Here is a 19234-nt window from a genome sequence, read left to right as displayed (position 1 = left end):
AGATGTTGGAGTAGTGGTTGTACAATTGTACTATTATCCTTTCAATGTCCATTCTCTGTGGATAAGCATCCAAAGCCTTCTAATTTCTCTGAAATAGTCGTTGCTTCAGTCTTCTATTCATTCTGCACACCTGTGTCTTCAAATACCCATTTAACTTACTTCAGGTTCTTCACTTCAGACTCTAATGGTCTTCAGACTTTGGTGACTTTAGACTCTGACAGCCAACTTCTGATGTCTTCAGACTCAGATTTGCAACCAAGCTTCTTTTGTAAATTTTTTTGCTCTCATTTGTTCTTCTAGAACCGATACCTTGTTTTAAGACTTATAAATTTTAGTCTATGATCCTGAACACTTAAACAAATATTAGCATATCTAATTGAACTTTTAATACCTTGTTATCATCAAAACTCGGAAAGACATTGTTAAAACACATTGTTCCAACACAATATATCATTAGAAGAAAAAATATAAAAAAAAAAGTGAGTCAAATAAAGTTGATGTATTTTGACCAAATTTTGAACTAAATACACCAATTTCATTTAACTCATTTTTGCTTATATTTGGTTAGAGATAAATATGATTTGATTTCTTAGAAGATTAAGAAGCAAGTTGAAGTCCCCAATTCATCCACTGATGAGTTTGAATATGAGGCCATGTTTACAACTTTCTCTCAGATTATTAGGCTTCTTGGTTTGTTGGCTGAACTTGACTTGGCATTCCTCGTTGCACTACCACACCTCTCCATTCGCGAGGCTCTCGATGATCATGCTATCTTTCTTCCTCAAGTTAGCTTGCAACTTCAATATACATATGTCTTTACAAATTAAAAGTTTTTCCTTCTCCCTTCCAACAATTTTAGTTTTCTCAAGATGATGCTTCTTGAGGGAGATATTAGTCAACAATTCTATTTTGTATTATTGTTTGCTTTTATATGGTGCACAAAATCAGCATAATAATTTTACATCTGTTTAGAATTCCTATTTTATCTTGGAACAAATTCAGTCATTAACAACTGTAATAAAAATTGTATTATTTATACAAAAGAATACAATGAAAGAATGTGAAGAAGCCCCATAGTTTCTTCATATATATGGGGAACTTATTGAAATAATGATTAAATCAAGATATAAACAAATTTAAATTATTTGTGTAGAACATGATATTAATTGGTTTGAATCCAGATCATTATGTATGGTTAGATTTCTTCAGGTGAATTTCTATACACGAGATGGCAAGTACTTCATCTTCTCTTCATTTTGAAGTTTTGTCGATGGCAAGCACTTCATCTTCTCTTCATTCTGAAGTTCTGTCATGCTTTCAATGATTATGTTAGAAGCATTAGTCACAAATTTGGAGAAGTTCCTGCATTTCACAATAAATAAAATGAGGCACCATAATGTACGCATAGATGTGAAGAAATTATAGGGTTACATGTTTCTTCTTCTTCATGAAATAGATGACCATTTAATTATTTATTTTTTTAATTTCCAAAAAAATTATGTCTTATGGCCGGCGGATTAAATTCATTCATCAATTCACATTTTATACATCGTCAAATGTTTTTTTTTCTTTCAAGTAGCCAGTGGTTGTATTTCCCCCTTAAGGTGAATAAGTGGGGAATTTAGAGTTCGAATGCCGACATCTATATATTGTAATATATTGTTCATACCAACTGAGTTATATAGTTAAATTATATTCTTTTTTTTTTTTTTTCACGGATATAGTCGGGTATTCTTGTTAGGATATTAGAAATAACATAATTATATATATATATATATGTCAGTATTTTATAATTTGCTTACCCTTTTGAAGAATTGAAGGTTAGTCCAACGGTGTTCTTAGCCTCGTCAAGAGCCCATCTAAACCTCCGGAGTTCCTCCTCCGACCACTTTGCATTCTTAACAACGCGCAGTTGAGAAGGCTTAACATCACAAAATATAGGAATCACCTTCTTCTTCAACGCCGTTAAAAGGGCAAGTTCATGGAGGCAAAAATAAGACTCACAATAACGCGGAGAGAAAACCGCCACCCCAATTTTGCTCTCCATGACTCCCCCGTTGATTTTCTCAAATAATTTGTCCCCTGGCTTCATGTTTTTCTCATCCAAGAAAGGGTTGAAACCATGCCTTTTAAGGTTGTCATAAAGAAGAGTTGCTACCGTTCTCTTTGTGTCCGGGCTTCTATGGTTGAGGAACACATCGCATGGCTCCATCATACGTCTTGCCATCATTTGTGTAATTTTCCTTTGATGGCTTAATAAGCTCTTCATTGCCAAAGAAGTTTGCATATTGATACAATAAAGGGTGTGTGGTTGTACTTTAACCTTTGATTGGCCCTACTTTGTTTTGTACTTTGTAATTAAAAGCTTATGTATCTTTGTGCTTATTAAAAGAAATTAAATGAATATCTAAATGTATGATTGATAATAAATTGGGAGAGTTTAGAGTTTAGGGTTGGACACCTATCTTTGCATTTACTACTACTTATGGGGTGCGTTAGGTATTTATAAAAGAATGAAAATTCTCTTTCCTTTTTTGAATTTTTAACTAGTGGGATATTCAATCTAGTATTACCTTGGCGATCAAGTGAATTTGAATGGTATGAAAGGTTGGAAAAAATATTGAAATTCAAAAAAAATTCTTAACGATTCTGTTGATTTTGACAACTATATATGAAAACTAAACTTGACTCCCTCTAGGGACTATACTCATCTCGAGTAGTAATAACTATAACTTTTCAAACACGTTGTATTCTTAGTATATGTGAACAATAAACATGAATATTTATACATGTAGTTGATTTTTTGAACGACAAAAACAGCAACATCATATATGGACTCTTCGTGGTTTATTTTTCCTTGCTTCATTTGTCTCTTACTTTGCTTGTCTGTAGTGATCCCGATTGGACGGGTTGTCTAGATACTAGGAGTGTTAGGGGAAACAATGGATTAGGGTTTGTGTGTTTGTATAATTTGAGAAGGAAGAAACAATTATGGAATGAGAAAGAGAGGATGAGGGATTAAGAGATTAAGAGAAAGTGAATGTGAATTGCATTAGCTATTATTCATTGAGGAATCAATATATACACACAAGATATTCCACTAATGCTTGCACGCCAAGTAACTTGCAATAGGTGTAACAAACTAGCTAAAATCTAGGAAAACAGTTAGTTACTTAAGAGACAAGTAACTAATCCTAACAAACTAAACAATGATAAAAGTAGTTTGAATTACAAACTAACATTCCTCCTTAATTCAAACTCTTAAAGCAAACTACTCCCAATTCTCTTATAAGCTTCAGAAATTGGGTTCTTTTGACTGGTTTAGTGAAGATATCTGCAACTTGATCCAATTTTAAGCAGTATTCAACCGTGATCTTGCATTTGTTCACTTGATCCCTCAAGTTGTGGAATTTAGTCTCAATGTGTTTGCATTTACCATGTGCAATAGGATTCTTAGCGAGGTTAATTGCAGACTTGTTATCTATCAGAAACTTTATAGGTTTCTTTAGCTTGATCATTAACTCTTCTAGCACACTATGCAATCAGTTTGCTTGACAAGTTGTAGATGAACCTGCAACATACCCAGCTTCACAGCTTGAAAGAGAAACAATTGACTCTTCTTAGATGACCAGGAAATAGGTGCTCCTTGTAGCATGAACACAAAGCATGTAGTGTTCCTTCTGTCTATTTTATCCCCACACCAATCAGCATCTGAGTAGCCTATCATGCTGAGCTGCTCAGTTGCTTGTGACATAGGAAATAGAATTTCATATTGCAATGTACCATTTATGTATCTAAGAATCTTCTGAGCTGCTAAGAAATGAGTTTTGAGAGGGTTACTCATGAACCTGCTAACGATTCCAGCTGAGTAGCTTATGTCTGGTCTGCTTTGACATAAGTATCTCAATGAACCAGAGAGCATTTTGAACATAGTTGGATCCACACCTTCATCTTCTTCTTGTACTTCATTTCTGATGTTAGCCTTTGCAGGAGTGATGGCTGAGTTGCAATCTAACATATTGAGCTTCTTCAAGATCTCAATAGCATATTTGGTTTGATGGAGTATCAATCCCTTTGAGGTTCTAAGAATTTCCATGCCTAATAAATATGCAAGCTTACCTAAATCAGTCATTTCAAACTCAGACTTTATGACTGATTTGAAATCTTTAATGTCTTACATGTTGCTTCCAGTTAGCATAAGATCATCTACATACAGACATATAATCAGTGAGCTTGTTCCTTCACTCCCTTCACATAAAATCCATGCTCAGCTAGGCATTTCTTAAAACCTTGTTCAACAAATTTTTTGTCAATTCTTTTATTTCAGGCTCTTGGTGCTTGTTTTAAGCCATACAAAGTTTTGTTCAGTCTGAACACTCTATCTTCTTTCCCTTTGATTATGAAGCCAAGAGGTTGAGGGGCATACACAGTTTATTCTAGTGTGCCATTCAGGAAAGCAGATTTTACATCTAAGTGATATAGACGTCAGGCATTGCTACTTGTTACTGCTATAATCAATCTGATAGTTTCATGCCTTGCAACTGGTGAGAAAACTTCAGTGTAATCAAAACCTTCTTTCTGTAGAAAACCTCTAGCCACTAATCTTGCTTTGTGTTCCCTTCAGGATTCAATTTCAATTTGAAAACTTATTTGACATCTGTAGCTTTCTTACCATCAGGGAGTTGAATCAGTTCTTGTGTCTGATTCTTCTCAATAGAATTCAACTCATCTATCATAGCTTCCTTCCATTTATTATCACATAGTGCAGCTTTGTAATCTAATGGCTCAGAGTCTGCAAGCATTTCAAAATGCACCAATTCACCATTAGAACCTACTTCATCATCACCAGATACTTGACAATCCTGCAATCTCATTGGGATTTGTTTGTTTCTTTATGGTCTGGCTATAGTGGTTGGCTCCTCATCTAATATTTATTCTTTAATAGCTTCTTCATTGATGGTAAGCTCATCAGTTTCTTTATTATCTTCAATGATAACTTGCTTCTCAGACACACTGCATTCATTTGAATTCCAATCCCAATATTCTTCCTCTAAAACATTCACATCTCTACTAATTGCAATTTTCTTAGAGTGTGAATCAAACAATCTATATGCTCCAGTATTGTGATATCCAACTAAGATCATAGATTCAAAATCTCTAGAGGTATATTCACCACCTCCATCTGTTCTAAGAATCTTAAGCTTCATGCCACTTTGTTTCTCAACTGGCACCTTAAACTTCTGAAATACTTTCAAAGCATCAATCTTGACCTTTATCAAGTATAATCATAGCATCCTGGAGTATTCATCCATAAAAATGATGAAATATCTATTTCCACTATAGGTATGAACTTCTATAGGTCCACAAATATCAGAATGCACAACATTCAGTACATGCTTTGCTCTCATCTTCAATTCAGACTTGAAAGTTGACATAGAATGCTTCCCTACTATGCATATGCTACATGATTGTTCAGGGATCTTCACATTTAACTCCCCAATCACCATATTCTTATATTTTAGTAGACATAAGCTTCTATAGTTCAAGTGTACATATACCTTTTGTGCCAAAGTTCAGATTCATCATCTTTCACTAAAGCTTTATAGGAAATTTCCTCCTTAATCACTATGTTGGTTTTGAAAGTTCTATTCTTTGTAAGATTTGACTGAAGTATAAGCTTCTTTTCTGGATTGTACAGCTTCAAGGTATCATTCTCCATTGTTACTGAATAACCTTTCTCTATGAGCTGACCTACACTCATGATATTACACTTCATTCCAAGAACATAGAGCACATTTTCTATCACTTCATTCTTTTCATCTTTGCCTTGTATGGTTACATTCATCATACCTTGTGCCTTTATACTTCTTCTATCAGTCAATCTCACACTAGTTTTCTTGCTATCATCAAATTCGCCTAGCCATTCCTTCTTACCAGTTATATTTTGAGCATCCAGTATCAAGATACCAAGTATCTAATATTGCTTCAGATTCTTTATCGCTTGTAGTAGCCATTAACATGATTGTATCATCATCAAAATTTGAATCTTCTTGAGTAACATTTGTTTCTTGCTCTTTATTCTTTCTCTTTCTATCTTTATCGAACCAACATTCAGAAGTATAATGTCCATATTTGTCACAATTAAAGCATTGTACCTTCTTCTTATCAAATTTCTTCCCTTAATTCTTAGAAGATTCACCTCCATTCTTTGAAGATTCAGGCTTGTCGCCATGCTTCTGATTATTCTTTCCCTTTTTCTTCTTCAAAACTCTTTCTTGGATTCTTCTTGCTTGAATCTTGCAAGAAGTGCTTGCTCTTCATCTTTCTCCTCTTTCCTACCAGTAATCTTCATCTCATGAGCTTCTAATGCTCCTTGAAGTTCTTCAATCTTCACTTCATTCAAATCCTTAGTTTCTTCTATGGTTATCACCAAGTGATCAAATTGAGATGGAAGAGTTCTTAAGATTTTCTCCACAACTGATTTATCAGAAAGTGTCTCACCACATAGTTTATCTGATTTGTGATTGCTTAAACATATGAGAAATAATCTTCTATCTTTTCTTCTTTCTTCATCTAAAGCAATTCATATTGTCTTCTCAATGATTGTAACCTAATCTTCTTCACTTTGTTATCTCCACTGAAATACTTCACAGGTGTATCTCATGCTTCCTTGTAACTTTCTGAATCTGCAATCTTCTCAAAAACCTTGTTGTCCACGCACTGATGAACGTAAAAGAGAGCCTTGCGTTCCTTCTTCTTGGCTTCTCTATGTGCATTTCTCTGAACATATGTGGGGTTTTCTGGAAGTGCTTCAATTTCATTGTTGACAAGCTCAAGAACATATTGAAATCCAAAGATGACTTTCATCTGTTTCACCCACCTGTCCCAATTCTTTCCATCAAAAATTGGTAAGTGCGCAACAGTATTCGCATTGAAATTCATGATTGATCTTCTTCTTGGATCAAAGTAATGTATGGCTCTGGATACCAATTGTTAGGGGAAACAGTGGATTAGGGTTTGTGTGTTTGTATAACTTGAGAAGGAAGAAACAGTTATGGAATGAGAAAGAGAGAATGAGGGATTAAGAGATTAAGGGAAAATGAATGTGAATTGCATTAGCATTATTCATTGAGGAATCAATATATATACACATGTTGAGTAGCAGCGGAAAATATAGACTTCTAATAATATGAACTATGCACTCACTAAAGTTGAACACGAATGTAGCTAGAACAATAAATTTGTATGAAAAAATGTCTAAGAAGAAAGATGAACTTCTAATTAATAAATTCACTTTGTTACACTCTACTTGTTTTGTTGTGATATCTAAATTACAAAACTCCTAAACATTTTATAGTAATGTACATGCTAAAAAATTGAGTGAACAATACTTCAAACAATTATAAACCTCTCATGTACTCTCCATCCTATTATTACTCTTATCCTAGAGTAAACATTCCTTTGCATTATTCTTTGCACTTTCCATCTTTAGATTATTCCATATTTAGTAAACACTAAATATTTCACTTATTCTCACAATTCTCCACCTCGTTCAAAATTTGAAAAGAAACTTCAAATTTTGGACGAACAAATTGCGTCTTATTATGCCTCCACATGAATCAACATGTTAGAATATTGAGCAAGTCCAGACAATGTTGGAACTTCCCACCTGACACAACCTTGGTTAACATGTCAGCTGAGTTCTCATCAGTATGTACCTTCGCAAGAGAAATACGACCTTCCTCTATCACATCCCGTACAAAATGATACCTTACATCGATATGCTTGGTCCGAGCATGATGAACCTGATTCTTAGCCAAGTGAATCGCACTTTGACTATCACACATCAGACTCACACGTTCTTGCGTAACACCCAAATCACCTAGAAGACCTCTCAGCCACAATGCTTCCTTTACTGCTTCTGCTACGGCCATATATTCAGCCTCCGTAGTAGATAGTGCCACTGTAGACTGTAACATTGATCGCCAACTTACTGGAGCATCGTGTATTTTGAACACATAACCAGTAGTAGACCTTCGTTTATCTAGATCACCAGCATAATCCGAATCAACAAAGCCACTTATTTGACATGTAGCTCCACCAAAACACAAACCAGTGTTAATGGTACCTTTTAAGTACCTCAAAATCCATTTCACTGCTTCCCAGTGTGCCTTTCCTGGATTTGCCATGAATCTACTAACAACACTTACCGCTTGTGAAATGTCTAGACGTGTACACACCATAGCATACATCAAACTGCCAACTGCACTAGCATAAGGTACATTTTTCATGTTTTCCTTATCTTCTGCTGTAGTGGGAGACTGATTACCAGAAAGTCTAAAATGTGGAGCTAATGGAGTAACCACCGACTTAGAACCTTTCATTCCAAACCTTTCAACAACCCGCTCTAAATAGCCTTTTTGACTCAAGAACAGTTTCCGGTTTGTCCTCTCTCTACTAATCTCCATACCCAGTATATTCTTTGCAGCGTCCAAATTCTTCGTCTCAAACTCTTTACCAAGTTTAGACTTCAGCTTATCTATCTCCACCTTGCCTTTTGAAGCAATAAGCATGTCATCGACATACAATAATAGATAGATATAATCACCTCCATGAAGCTTCTGAATATAGACACAACTGTCATAACTACTTCTAGAGAAACCTTGTTTTATCATAAAAGAGTCAAATCGCTTGTACCACTGTCTAGGAGATTGTTTCAACCCGTAAAGTGATTTTCTCAAGCGACATACCTGACTCTCTTTACCCTCAACCTTGTAACCCTCAGGTTGATACATATATATTTCCTCGTCTAAGTCACCATGAGCTACTAAACTTAATAGCACTCGGATAGAAGTATGTTTCACCACCGGAGAAAATATCTCATTGTAATCAACTCCTTCCTTTTGTGCAAACCCTTTAGCCACTAGTCTAGCCTTATATCTTGTACCACACGACTTAGTATGATCTTCTTTTCTTTTATACACCCATTTACAACCAATAGCAGACTTTCCTACAGGTAATGGGACTACCTCCCATGTCTTGTTCTTGTGAAGAGATTGCATCTCTTCTTCCATTGCAACCAACCAACTCTCTTTATCCTTGTCTTTGATAGCTTGTTTGAAGGTGACCGGCTCATCATCTTCAACCGAGAGTGCATATTCCACCAAGTTTACCTGCCCATAATGCCTTAGAGGTTTGTCTGACCCCAACTTCTGAACTGTTTTATAATTTCTCTTTGGCCTAGTGGTATCCAAAGATTCCTGCAGCTGCTGTTGCAATACATGTGTATTTTCCTGTTGAACCTCATCATCAAGTTCATCCTCCTCATCATCTTGAGTGACACTAGGATGTTCCACCTGATCATGACTAGAATCTGGTTGGTCTTTAGATTCTATGTCAACTATTTGATTTGATACTTTAACATCACCATAGTTAGGCACCATAGATTTCTCATCAAAGGTAACATCCCTGCTAATCACAAATTTAGAATCTTCTAGACACCAAAGACGATAGCCTTTGACCCCTTTTGCATATCCTAAAAAAATAGCTTTCTTGGCTCTATTATCAAGTTTGTTATCCTTGACGTGATAATACGACGTGCATCCGAAAATTTTGAGTTTGTCATAGTCCGCATATTCACCTGACCACACCTTGTAGGGTGTGTCTCCACCTAAACTAGAATGTGGGGATCTGTTTACTACATAACCAGCTGTAGCAACCGACTCTGCCCACCATTCTCGATCTAACCCAGAATTAGAGCGCATACACCTTGCTTTCTCAAGAAGTGTACGGTTCAGTCTTTCCGCGACTCCATTCTGTTGTGGTGTGCCTCTTAACGTCCAGTGTCTAACAATACCTTCCTGGTCACAAAACCTCTTGAAAGCTCCATCTGTATACTCTGTACCATTATCTGATCGCAGAGTTTTCAGCTTTCTACCCGTTCTGTTCTCAACCATTGCTTTCCAACACTTGAAAATATCAAATACCTCATTCTTATGCTTAAGAAAATAAATCCAAGCATACCTCGAATAATCATCAACATATGTAACAAAGTACCTGGAACCACCCTTAGAAGTAACCGAAGCCGGACCCCAAACATCAGTATGCACGTAGTTTAACAATCCTCTGCTTTTGTGTTTTCTTGTAGAAAACTTCAAGCGATGTGCTTTTCCATACACACAATGTTCACAAAATTCCATGCATGGCTTTTTCATGTTCTTCAGCAAATCTTTCTCACCAAGTAATGATAGACCCTTTTCTGACATATGCCCAAGGCGCATGTGCCATATCCTTGTGCATTCTGTTTGATCTTTACTTCCAATGATTCCAACTACCAAGTCTCCTGTAACGGTTTTACCTATAAGAGGATAAAGATTTCTGTGTCGAACTCCCTTCATCACAACCAACGAACCACGTACAACTTTTAAAATTCCACCTTCCATAACTATTTTGCAACCATTTTCCTCTAGAACGCCAAGAGAAATAAGGTTTTTCCGCAAATTTGGAACATGTCTCACATTCATTAGAGTTCTTAACGCTCCATCATGCATCTTGATTTGTATTGTACCATACCCCATAATTTTACAGGCATGGTTGTTCCCCATTAAAACAGTTCCACCATCTATACTTTGGTAGGTAGCAAACCACTTCCTATTTGGGCACATATGGTGTGAGGCTCCTGAATCAAGCATCCACTTACCTGAAATATCATGGTCTCTCTCTGAGACAGAGAAACAATCATCCTCGTCATTAGAGACATAACTCGCCTCTGACAAATCTTGTTGTTTGCCTTTAGAGTTGTTGGCCTGCTTATTCTGAAATAATACCCTCTTATTTGGACAATTTGCTTTAAAATGTCCAAGCTCACCACATTTAAAACATGTTCTTTCCGCAGAAGCTCTAGATTTTGATCTAGATTTCCTTCCCCTGCCTTGTCCTCTTTCATTGGTCCTCCCTCTAGTAGCAAACAATCCTTGAGCTTGTTCCCTATGTTCTCTTCCACTGCTAGACATCCCGCTTGTAGCAACCTTTCGAAGATCATCCGCTAAAAGTGATGTTCTAGTCTCATCCATGGTTAGAGTATCACCCACAAGCATCAATGTTTGAACTAGATTTTCGTAAGACTCTGGTAATGAAAGCAATAACATGAGTGCTCGGTCTTCTTCATCAATCTTCACATCTATATCCTTCAAGTCTGATATAATCCTATCAAACTTGTTGACATAATCCCGGATTGAGGTGCCTTCCTCCATCTTGCATGTATACAATTTGGATTTCAAATAGATCCGATTTGTCAGAGTTTTCGTCATGAAAGTTTTCTCTAACTTTGACCATACGCCAGCAGCCGTTGCTTCTTCATTAACCAAGAATGCAACATCCCTCTCAAGGCATAAGATTATGGCTGCCCGTGCTTCAAGATCTAACTCTTCCCAATCCTCATCCTTCATACTCACAGGTTTTTGTTCTTTTCCCACTAACGCCTTATGCAACTTTTGTGATATAAGCAGATTTTTCATCTGCATCCTCCAATAGGAAAAATCATTTTTCCCATTGAACTTCTCTATTTCATATTTGCCGACCTTGACCGATCCACTAGAAGAAGCCATTTTTGGCTCTGATACCAATTGTTGAGTAGCAGCGGAAAATATAGACTTCTAATAATATGAACTATGCACTCACTAAAGTTGAACACGAATGTAGCTAGAACAATAAATTTGTATGAAAAAATGTCTAAGAAGAAAGATGAACTTCTAATTAATAAATTCACTTTGTTACACTCTACTTGTTTTGTTGTGATATCTAAATTACAAAACTCCTAAACATTTTATAGTAATGTACATGCTAAAAAATTGAGTGAACAATACTTCAAACAATTATAAACCTCTCATGTACTCTCCATCCTATTATTACTCTTATCCTAGAGTAAACATTCCTTTACATTATTCTTTGCACTTTCCATCTTTAAATTATTCCATATTTAGTAAACACTAAATATTTCACTTATTCTCACAACACACAAGATGTTCCTCTAATGCTTGCACACCAAATAACTTTCTATAGGTGTAACAAACTAGCTAAAATCTAGGAAAACGGTTAGTTAATTAAGAGACAAGTAACTAACCCTAACAAACTAAACAAAGATAAAAGTAGTTTGAATTACAAACTAACAAGGAGTATGTGTCGTGTCTAGTTGTTGTATATATATTATACCCTCAATAAAATAAAAAAATAAGCAAATGTGAGTCAAAATAAAGTTGATGTATTTGGACCAAATTTTTAACCAAATACATCAATTTCATTTGACTCATTTTTGCTTATATTTTGTTAGAGATAAATATGTTTGAATATGAGTTTGAAGATTAAAAACCAAGTCCAATCCACTGATGAGTTTGAATATGAGGCCATGTTTACAACTTTCTCTGAGATTACAAGGCTTCTTGGTTTGTTGGCTGGACTTGGCATTCCCGTAGCACTACCACACCTCTCCATGCTAACAAGCACCAATGCCATTCAACATGCTGATGATCATGCTATCTTTCTTCCATAAGTTAGCTTGCAACTTCAATATACATATGTCTTTACAACTTAAAAGTTGATGCTTCTTGATTAGCCTGATCATCAATTTGAAGGAGATACTGGTCAACATTATTATTTTTTTTTGAATAAATTAAACAACAATTCTATTTTGTATTATTGTTTGCTTTTATATGGTGCACAAAATCAGCATTATAATTGTATCTATTTAGAATTCCTATTTTTTCTTGGAACAAATTCAGTCATTAACAACTGTAATAAAAATTGTATTATTTATACAAAAGAATACAATGAAAGAATGTGAAGAAGCCCCATAGTTTCTTCATATATATGGGGAACTTATTGAAATAATGATTAAATCAAGATATAAACAAATTTAAATTATTTGTGTAGAACATGATATTAATTGGTTTGAATCCAGATCATTATGTATGGTTAGATTTCTTCAGGTGAATTTCTATACACGAGATGGCAAGTACTTCATCTTCTCTTCATTTTGAAGTTTTGTCGATGGCAAGCACTTCATCTTCTCTTCATTCTGAAGTTCTGTCATGCTTTCAATGATTATGTTAGAAGCATTAGTCACAAATTTGGAGAAGTTCCTGCATTTCACAATAAATAAAATGAGGCACCATAATGTACGCATAGATGTGAAGAAATTATAGGGTTACATGTTTCTTCTTCTTCATGAAATAGATGACCATTTAATTATTTATTTTTTTAATTTCCAAAAAAATTATGTCTTGTGGCCGGCGGATTAAATTCATTCATCAATTCACATTTTATACATCGTCAAATGTTTTTTTTTCTTTCAAGTAGCCAGTGGTTGTATTTCCCCCTTAAGGTGAATAAGTGGGGAATTTAGAGTTCGAATGCTGACATCTATATATTGTAATGTATTGTTCATACCAACTGAGTTATATAGTCAAATATTCTTTGTTTTCGGGATATAGTAAGGTATTCTTGTTATATCAGTATTTTATAATATACTTACCCTTTTGAAGAATTGAAGGTTAGTCCAACGGTGTTTTTAGCCTCGTCGAGAGCCCATCTAAACCTCCGGAGTTCCTCCTCCGACCACTTTGCATTCTTAACAACGCGCAGTTGAGAAGGCTTAACATCACAAAATATAGGAATCACCTTCTTCTTCAACGCCGTTAAAAGGGCAAGTTCATGGAGGCAAAAATAAGACTCACAATAACGCGGAGAGAAAACCGCCACCCCAATTTTGCTCTCCATGACTCCCCCGTTGATTTTCTCAAATAATTTGTCCCCTGGCTTCATGTTTTTCTCATCCAAGAAAGGGTTGAAACCATGCCTTTTAAGGTTGTCATAAAGAAGAGTTGCTACCGTTCTCTTTGTGTCCGGGCTTCTATGGTTGAGGAACACATCGCATGGCTCCATCATACGTCTTGCCATCATTTGTGTAATTTTCCTTTGATGGCTTAATAAGCTCTTCATTGCCAAAGAAGTTTGCATATTGATACAATAAAGGGTGTGTGGTTGTACTTTAACCTTTGATTGGCCCTACTTTGTTTTGTACTTTGTAATTAAAAGCTTATGTATCTTTGTGTTTATTAAAAGAAATGAATATCTAACTGTAGGATTGATTATAGATTGATAGAGAGAGTTTAGAGTTTAGGGTTGGACCTATCTTTGCATTTACTACTATACTTAGGTATTTATAAAAGAATGAAAATTCTCTTTCCTTATTTGAATTTTTAATTAGTGGGATATTCAATCTAGTTTTACCTTGGCGATCAAGTTGAATAGTTTGAAAGGTTGGAAAAAATATTGAAATTCAAAAAAAATTCTTAACGATTATGTTGATTTTGACAACTATATATGAAAACTAAACTTGACTCCCTCTAGGGACTATACTCATCTCGAGTAGTAATCACTATAACTTTTCAAACACGTTGTATTCTTAGTATATGTGAACAATAAACGTGAATATTTATACATGTAGTTGATTTTTTGAACGACACAAAACATACTTTGTTCTTATTCTCAATATGATTTGGAAAATTAATGGAACAAGATGAAAACAAAAATGTTGGTGTCTTCTTCAAAAAAAAAAATATTGTTGGTGTCTTGTCCCCTTCTTGAATTTCTTCATAGGTTCAAAGTAATTTCGTCTTGTCTGCGCCAAGAATGTTGTTTTTGTTTTTTTTTTCTTTTCCACATGGCATTTTTATTTTCTATAAATTCTTGATCTTGATTAGTCAACTACATATAAGTGTCATTCCATGCCTTGGTATATTAAACATATTGAGAAGGCTGCAAACTCTAGTTTTTAAGGGACTTCTTCCTTTGACCGTTTGAATAGACAATTTCAACTCATAACTAATTATCAAAACTTTCCTTACATTTGTTAGCTTGTTCATGAAGCAATTCTATATCAAAATAAAACCAATATTATTATCAATATCATTCGAATTAAAGAGTGCGAAAAGAGTTTTTGCCTTATTTATGATCATTATTTAATGTGCTTTCTTTAGGTTTGGTAAAAAAATATATTAGTATTGAGGAATGCTAGCAACACTCACTTTTGAACACTCTTTATAACACTTATTCTTTAATTGAATGAAATCAATGTATGCCCAACCACATGCGTGGGTTCTATTTCAAATGTGTAGACTCACAATAATTTAAACCAATAAAAAAGTGAATATTAGAGAGTGTGTTACTACACTATTCATTAGTATTTGCCAACTTCATATGTTGCTTACAATGCATTTCATACAGAGCAGAAATTTAAATTTCATGTGGCATCTTTTACTTAGATACTATATATGATTTCTTGCAAAAAAATTAACTTTGGGGATTAAAAAATAGTATGCATGTGTTTTCTAGGAGAAATAGTATACATGCTTATATAGTCAAAAAAATAAAATTAGTATATATGTATAAGTGTCGGATAATTTCCTTTTTTTTTTTTTTTTACAGTGTTGGACAACTATGTAAACTGATTAAAGAATGAAGGTTGTGAAACTTGTTTGTTAGACTGTATTAGGGTTTTTCCTTCACACTTTCTTTACATTTAATCACAATTTGGCATGCAAATCAACCTTAAATTCTCACCAAGAGCATATTATGACTTATATAGAATCCTAGATATAGAAAATTAAATACTCCCTCCGTCCCTAATTGGAAGCAAAAAATCAAATCAAATCACGCTTATTACGAAAACTAAAACATAAAAATTTGAAGAATAGTTTTTTATGTTTTTTTTTTACTAAGTTTTATAGGAAGATGTAAAAACAATTTTCATTGACTATTGGTTATGGAGAAAATTGAAGAGAAAGAAAATTGAATGTTATTAGCATTTAATTTCATGAGAATAAACAAAAGTTTTTCTTGAAAAATATGGTTTTTCTTTTTTTTTTTTTTTAAAAAAAAAGAGTAAATAGGATACTCCCTCCGTCCCAAATTGTATGTCGCTTTGCAAAAAAATTGGCCTAAATTATATGTCGCTTTACAATACTGATGAAACATTAATGTTACTTTTCCTATTATATCCTTAATTATTTATTACTCTCTTCTTTCAATGCTTTAATTTATCTTTCTCATACCATTTATAAAGGACAATTTTGTAAAACAACTCATAATATATATTTCCCACACAAAATTATTTATATTTCTTAATACATGTTAAATGCCTAAAACGTCATACAATTTGAGATGGAGGGAGTAAAAGTTTGTCTTTTTTACTTGCTTTTTATTTGAAATATTAGCCGGCCACAATCATACGGGACTACTCTACCATATCTATATCTATACTATATATAAAGAAAACAACTCCTTTAAGCTCTTTTGAGCTTACTTTTTCTTTTCAAAAAATGCCCTCAATTTTCAATACAAATAACACATGTAACAAATATATAAGAATAAATTTAAATATTAAAAAAATGTAACAAACACGATAAGAATACATATATGTCTGGTTTTTTTGTTTCCTTTATCATTTAAAAAGTATAACAAACTAGATGAGTATATTTATACTTACTTTTTCATTATCCCAATTATACCCTTAAACAATTTTTTCTATAATAAAGATTGTTGTTGGTGTCATTAAAAGAAGAATTTAGATTTTTTTTTTTGTTATATTGTTGGTGTCATTGAAATATATAATCATGGTAATCAAAATTTTATAAAAAAAAAAAACATTATTCATAATTTTCAAATTGTTAGCACAATAAAAAGAGCGGAAAAACGGACACGTGAGTACATGTCTTTTTGGTAGTACTTTATAAAGAAATAAAAAAAAGTTATAAGCATAAATCTACACTAATTAATGATATAAAAAGAACTAGGCTTATGAATTTTTTATATCATGGAAGCCTAATATTGTTGTATTTATTTTTTTATAAAATCATTGATTAGTTAGTCTGTTTGTATTTATGTTTTTTTTTTTATGTTAATTGTGCATCATCTTCATGCAATTGTATAGATTAATTCATCAAGTCGAATAAGACCATGATGAGATGATAAATCTCTCCTTCAACACATTTAACATTGTTGCATTCCTAAGATTTGATCAAGTATTTATTTTTTTAAATACGTGAAAATAAAAATAAATATACGTATTTTTTTTAAAGAAAAAATAAATAGACGTATTTGTATATCAATATATTCAGATAACACAAACACATGAACATTTTGAAAATTTGAATGTTCATGGAGATCATGGCAAACCCCTAATTTGAACGAGTCCTTTCCTTTGAGACCGATACACCATGTTACTATTTAATAATTTTTAGTCAAATATTGAATAAGAGCCCGAAGAAAATAATTAATCACCACTTGATTTTATGTCAGTCAAAACTTCTTTAGGTTGGTTCAACTAAATATTGGGAAGTGCCAGTATGAATCATCTCTCCAAAATTGGTTTATTGATGGATCTCTTTAGTACCATTTCTAGTAAAATATTTTTTTTAATAATAAGACAAATTAAGAATAAAAATAATATATTTTTTAAACTAACAAAAAAATACGAGGGTCCATCGTTGAAACAGATCTATATTAAACACAACCATCTAAATATTGAGGTAAACAAGTATTTAAAATACTTCTTGTAAAAAAAAAAAAGTATTTAAAATACTTGGTGACAAGGAATATTTTACTAAAGATGAAAACAATTGGAATTTTGCTTTTCACCCTGCACATTTCGCTCGCACCCTGCAGCCATGCTCAAAATGTCCATGCGCAAGTTAAGTAGCGTTGTGTACGTTAAGTGACGCAAGTGTAAACTAGTGCGCACGTTAAGTGACGCAAAGTGGCTACTTTTTATTTTATTTTAAATTATTTGGTTACTTTATTCTAATTTATTTATGCACTTAAAATAAATTCGATTTTATACTAATTCAATTTTTATTCTAATTTATTTATTCATTAAATACAAAATTAGAAAATAAATTCGATTTTATTTATTCAATATTTATTTATTCAATACATAAGCATAAACATAAAATAAATGTAAAAATAAATACAAATATAAAATAAAATTAATAAATATAACTCTTATTTTATTAATATGATTCAAACCAATGGTAGTGATACTCTATGTTGTGGGGGTTCCATGAAGCAAATGCTAATTCAAAATGTCGAATGGCCTGGCAGATTGAGCTGACAGAAAGAATTTGAGTTTTCATTTGGCACAAGCCATGCATAACAGATTATTGACTAATTCTTTACTTGCTAAATGGATTGTGAGAAAGTCGTGTTTGGGATGAGAATTTACTTCATGTCTTGATAGATTTTCCATTAGCTTCTAATATAGTAAGTATTTCTTAAAGGATGGTGATCAATCTAGTTTTTTCTACGTGATCTTAAAAATTGGTTCGAGCTCAGTTTATTTACCCAAATTGACCGGGTGGTCCATGACCTGTGAGAGTTAACTTAAAATCAGAAATCTAGAGAATCGTGCCACGATGGAGAAGTATCGCGCCACGATTGTTGAAGTAAGATTCCTGGGAAGCTACTGGAAAAATCGTGCCACGATGAAGCCGTGTCGTGCCACGATGGTCGCGCTGTAGATAAAAATAAAACGTATTTTCAGTTAGATTTGTTTCAGTTTTTTAAGGGTTTACTTTCCACTATAAATACAGTCTTGTATCAGATGATAAAAGTGTGTAGAAAAACAGGGTTTAGAAACCAACATAAAAACTATGGTTTATAGAGAATTTCTCTTGGCAACAACACTAGGGTTGGGATTGTTTTGATTCACCTTGAACAAAGCACTATTAGGATTGAGTCTCTTGGTCACGGGAAGTGTAACACCCCGTTTTCCCGACATAAAAATTTCATTTAATAATCAAAGTTATTCACGTAAACGGAATGCTACACTTCTTTTCTTAAAATCATAAACTGAATAAATAACTATTTATCCTTTAAAATTCAATAACAAAATCTTTAATACTTCGTAGCGGAATTTATTCAATAACTAAAACTAGTCTTTGGCACTAAGGCCTCTTTACAATTATGTCATAAAAATCCATTCTAAAAACATAGTCATAATTCTTCAAAAACAATACGTAAGGAATAGAAAGCAATAGCAAAGTTCCCATCCCGTTACGTATCAGAGCACCTAAAGACACTTGAGCCACCACTCCTACTAATCATTAATACATGCAAGTTACTCATACGAAGAGCAACATTTTCAAGCAGAAGGGGTGAGATTTCACAAAACAATAATATC

The 19234-nt window shown here is 33.5% G+C and overlaps 2 protein-coding genes across 2 annotated transcripts; both read right to left on the bottom strand.

Moving 5' to 3' along the window:
• Positions 1-1105: 1105 nt before the first annotated feature.
• LOC25487382 (TIR-only protein) lies at positions 1106-2417 on the bottom strand. Its single transcript, XM_013609295.3, has 2 exons — positions 1803-2417; positions 1106-1362 (listed from the first exon to the last, which is right to left on the bottom strand). The coding sequence occupies exons 1-2, from the start codon at positions 2285-2287 to the stop codon at positions 1218-1220; spliced, it is 630 nt and encodes a 209-aa protein (XP_013464749.2). The 5' UTR covers positions 2288-2417; the 3' UTR covers positions 1106-1217.
• A 10462-nt stretch (positions 2418-12879) lies between these two features.
• Positions 12880-14111, bottom strand: LOC25487383 (TIR-only protein). Its single transcript, XM_039830161.1, has 2 exons — positions 13529-14111; positions 12880-13136 (listed from the first exon to the last, which is right to left on the bottom strand). The coding sequence occupies exons 1-2, from the start codon at positions 14011-14013 to the stop codon at positions 12992-12994; spliced, it is 630 nt and encodes a 209-aa protein (XP_039686095.1). The 5' UTR covers positions 14014-14111; the 3' UTR covers positions 12880-12991.
• Between the last annotated feature and the right edge of the window lie 5123 nt (positions 14112-19234).

Source organism: Medicago truncatula, chromosome 2 (assembly GCF_003473485.1).
Source record: "Medicago truncatula cultivar Jemalong A17 chromosome 2, MtrunA17r5.0-ANR, whole genome shotgun sequence".
Taxonomy (NCBI): domain Eukaryota; kingdom Viridiplantae; phylum Streptophyta; class Magnoliopsida; order Fabales; family Fabaceae; genus Medicago; species Medicago truncatula.
The sequence above is the reverse complement of the archived record's forward strand: the minus strand, read 5'-3'. Positions and strand labels throughout refer to the sequence as shown.

Bases quoted from the DNA above. Each gene is read 5' to 3' on its own strand.
- LOC25487383 (XM_039830161.1), bottom strand. From the start codon at position 14,013: ATGCAAACTTCTTTGGCAATGAAGAGCTTATTAAGCCATCAAAGGAAA. The intron at 13,137-13,528 runs GTAAGTATATTA...TGTGAAATGCAG, and splicing joins ACCTTCAATTCTTCAAAAGG to GAACTTCTCCAAATTTGTGA.
- LOC25487382 (XM_013609295.3), bottom strand. From the start codon at position 2,287: ATGCAAACTTCTTTGGCAATGAAGAGCTTATTAAGCCATCAAAGGAAA. The intron at 1,363-1,802 runs GTAAGCAAATTA...TGTGAAATGCAG, and splicing joins ACCTTCAATTCTTCAAAAGG to GAACTTCTCCAAATTTGTGA.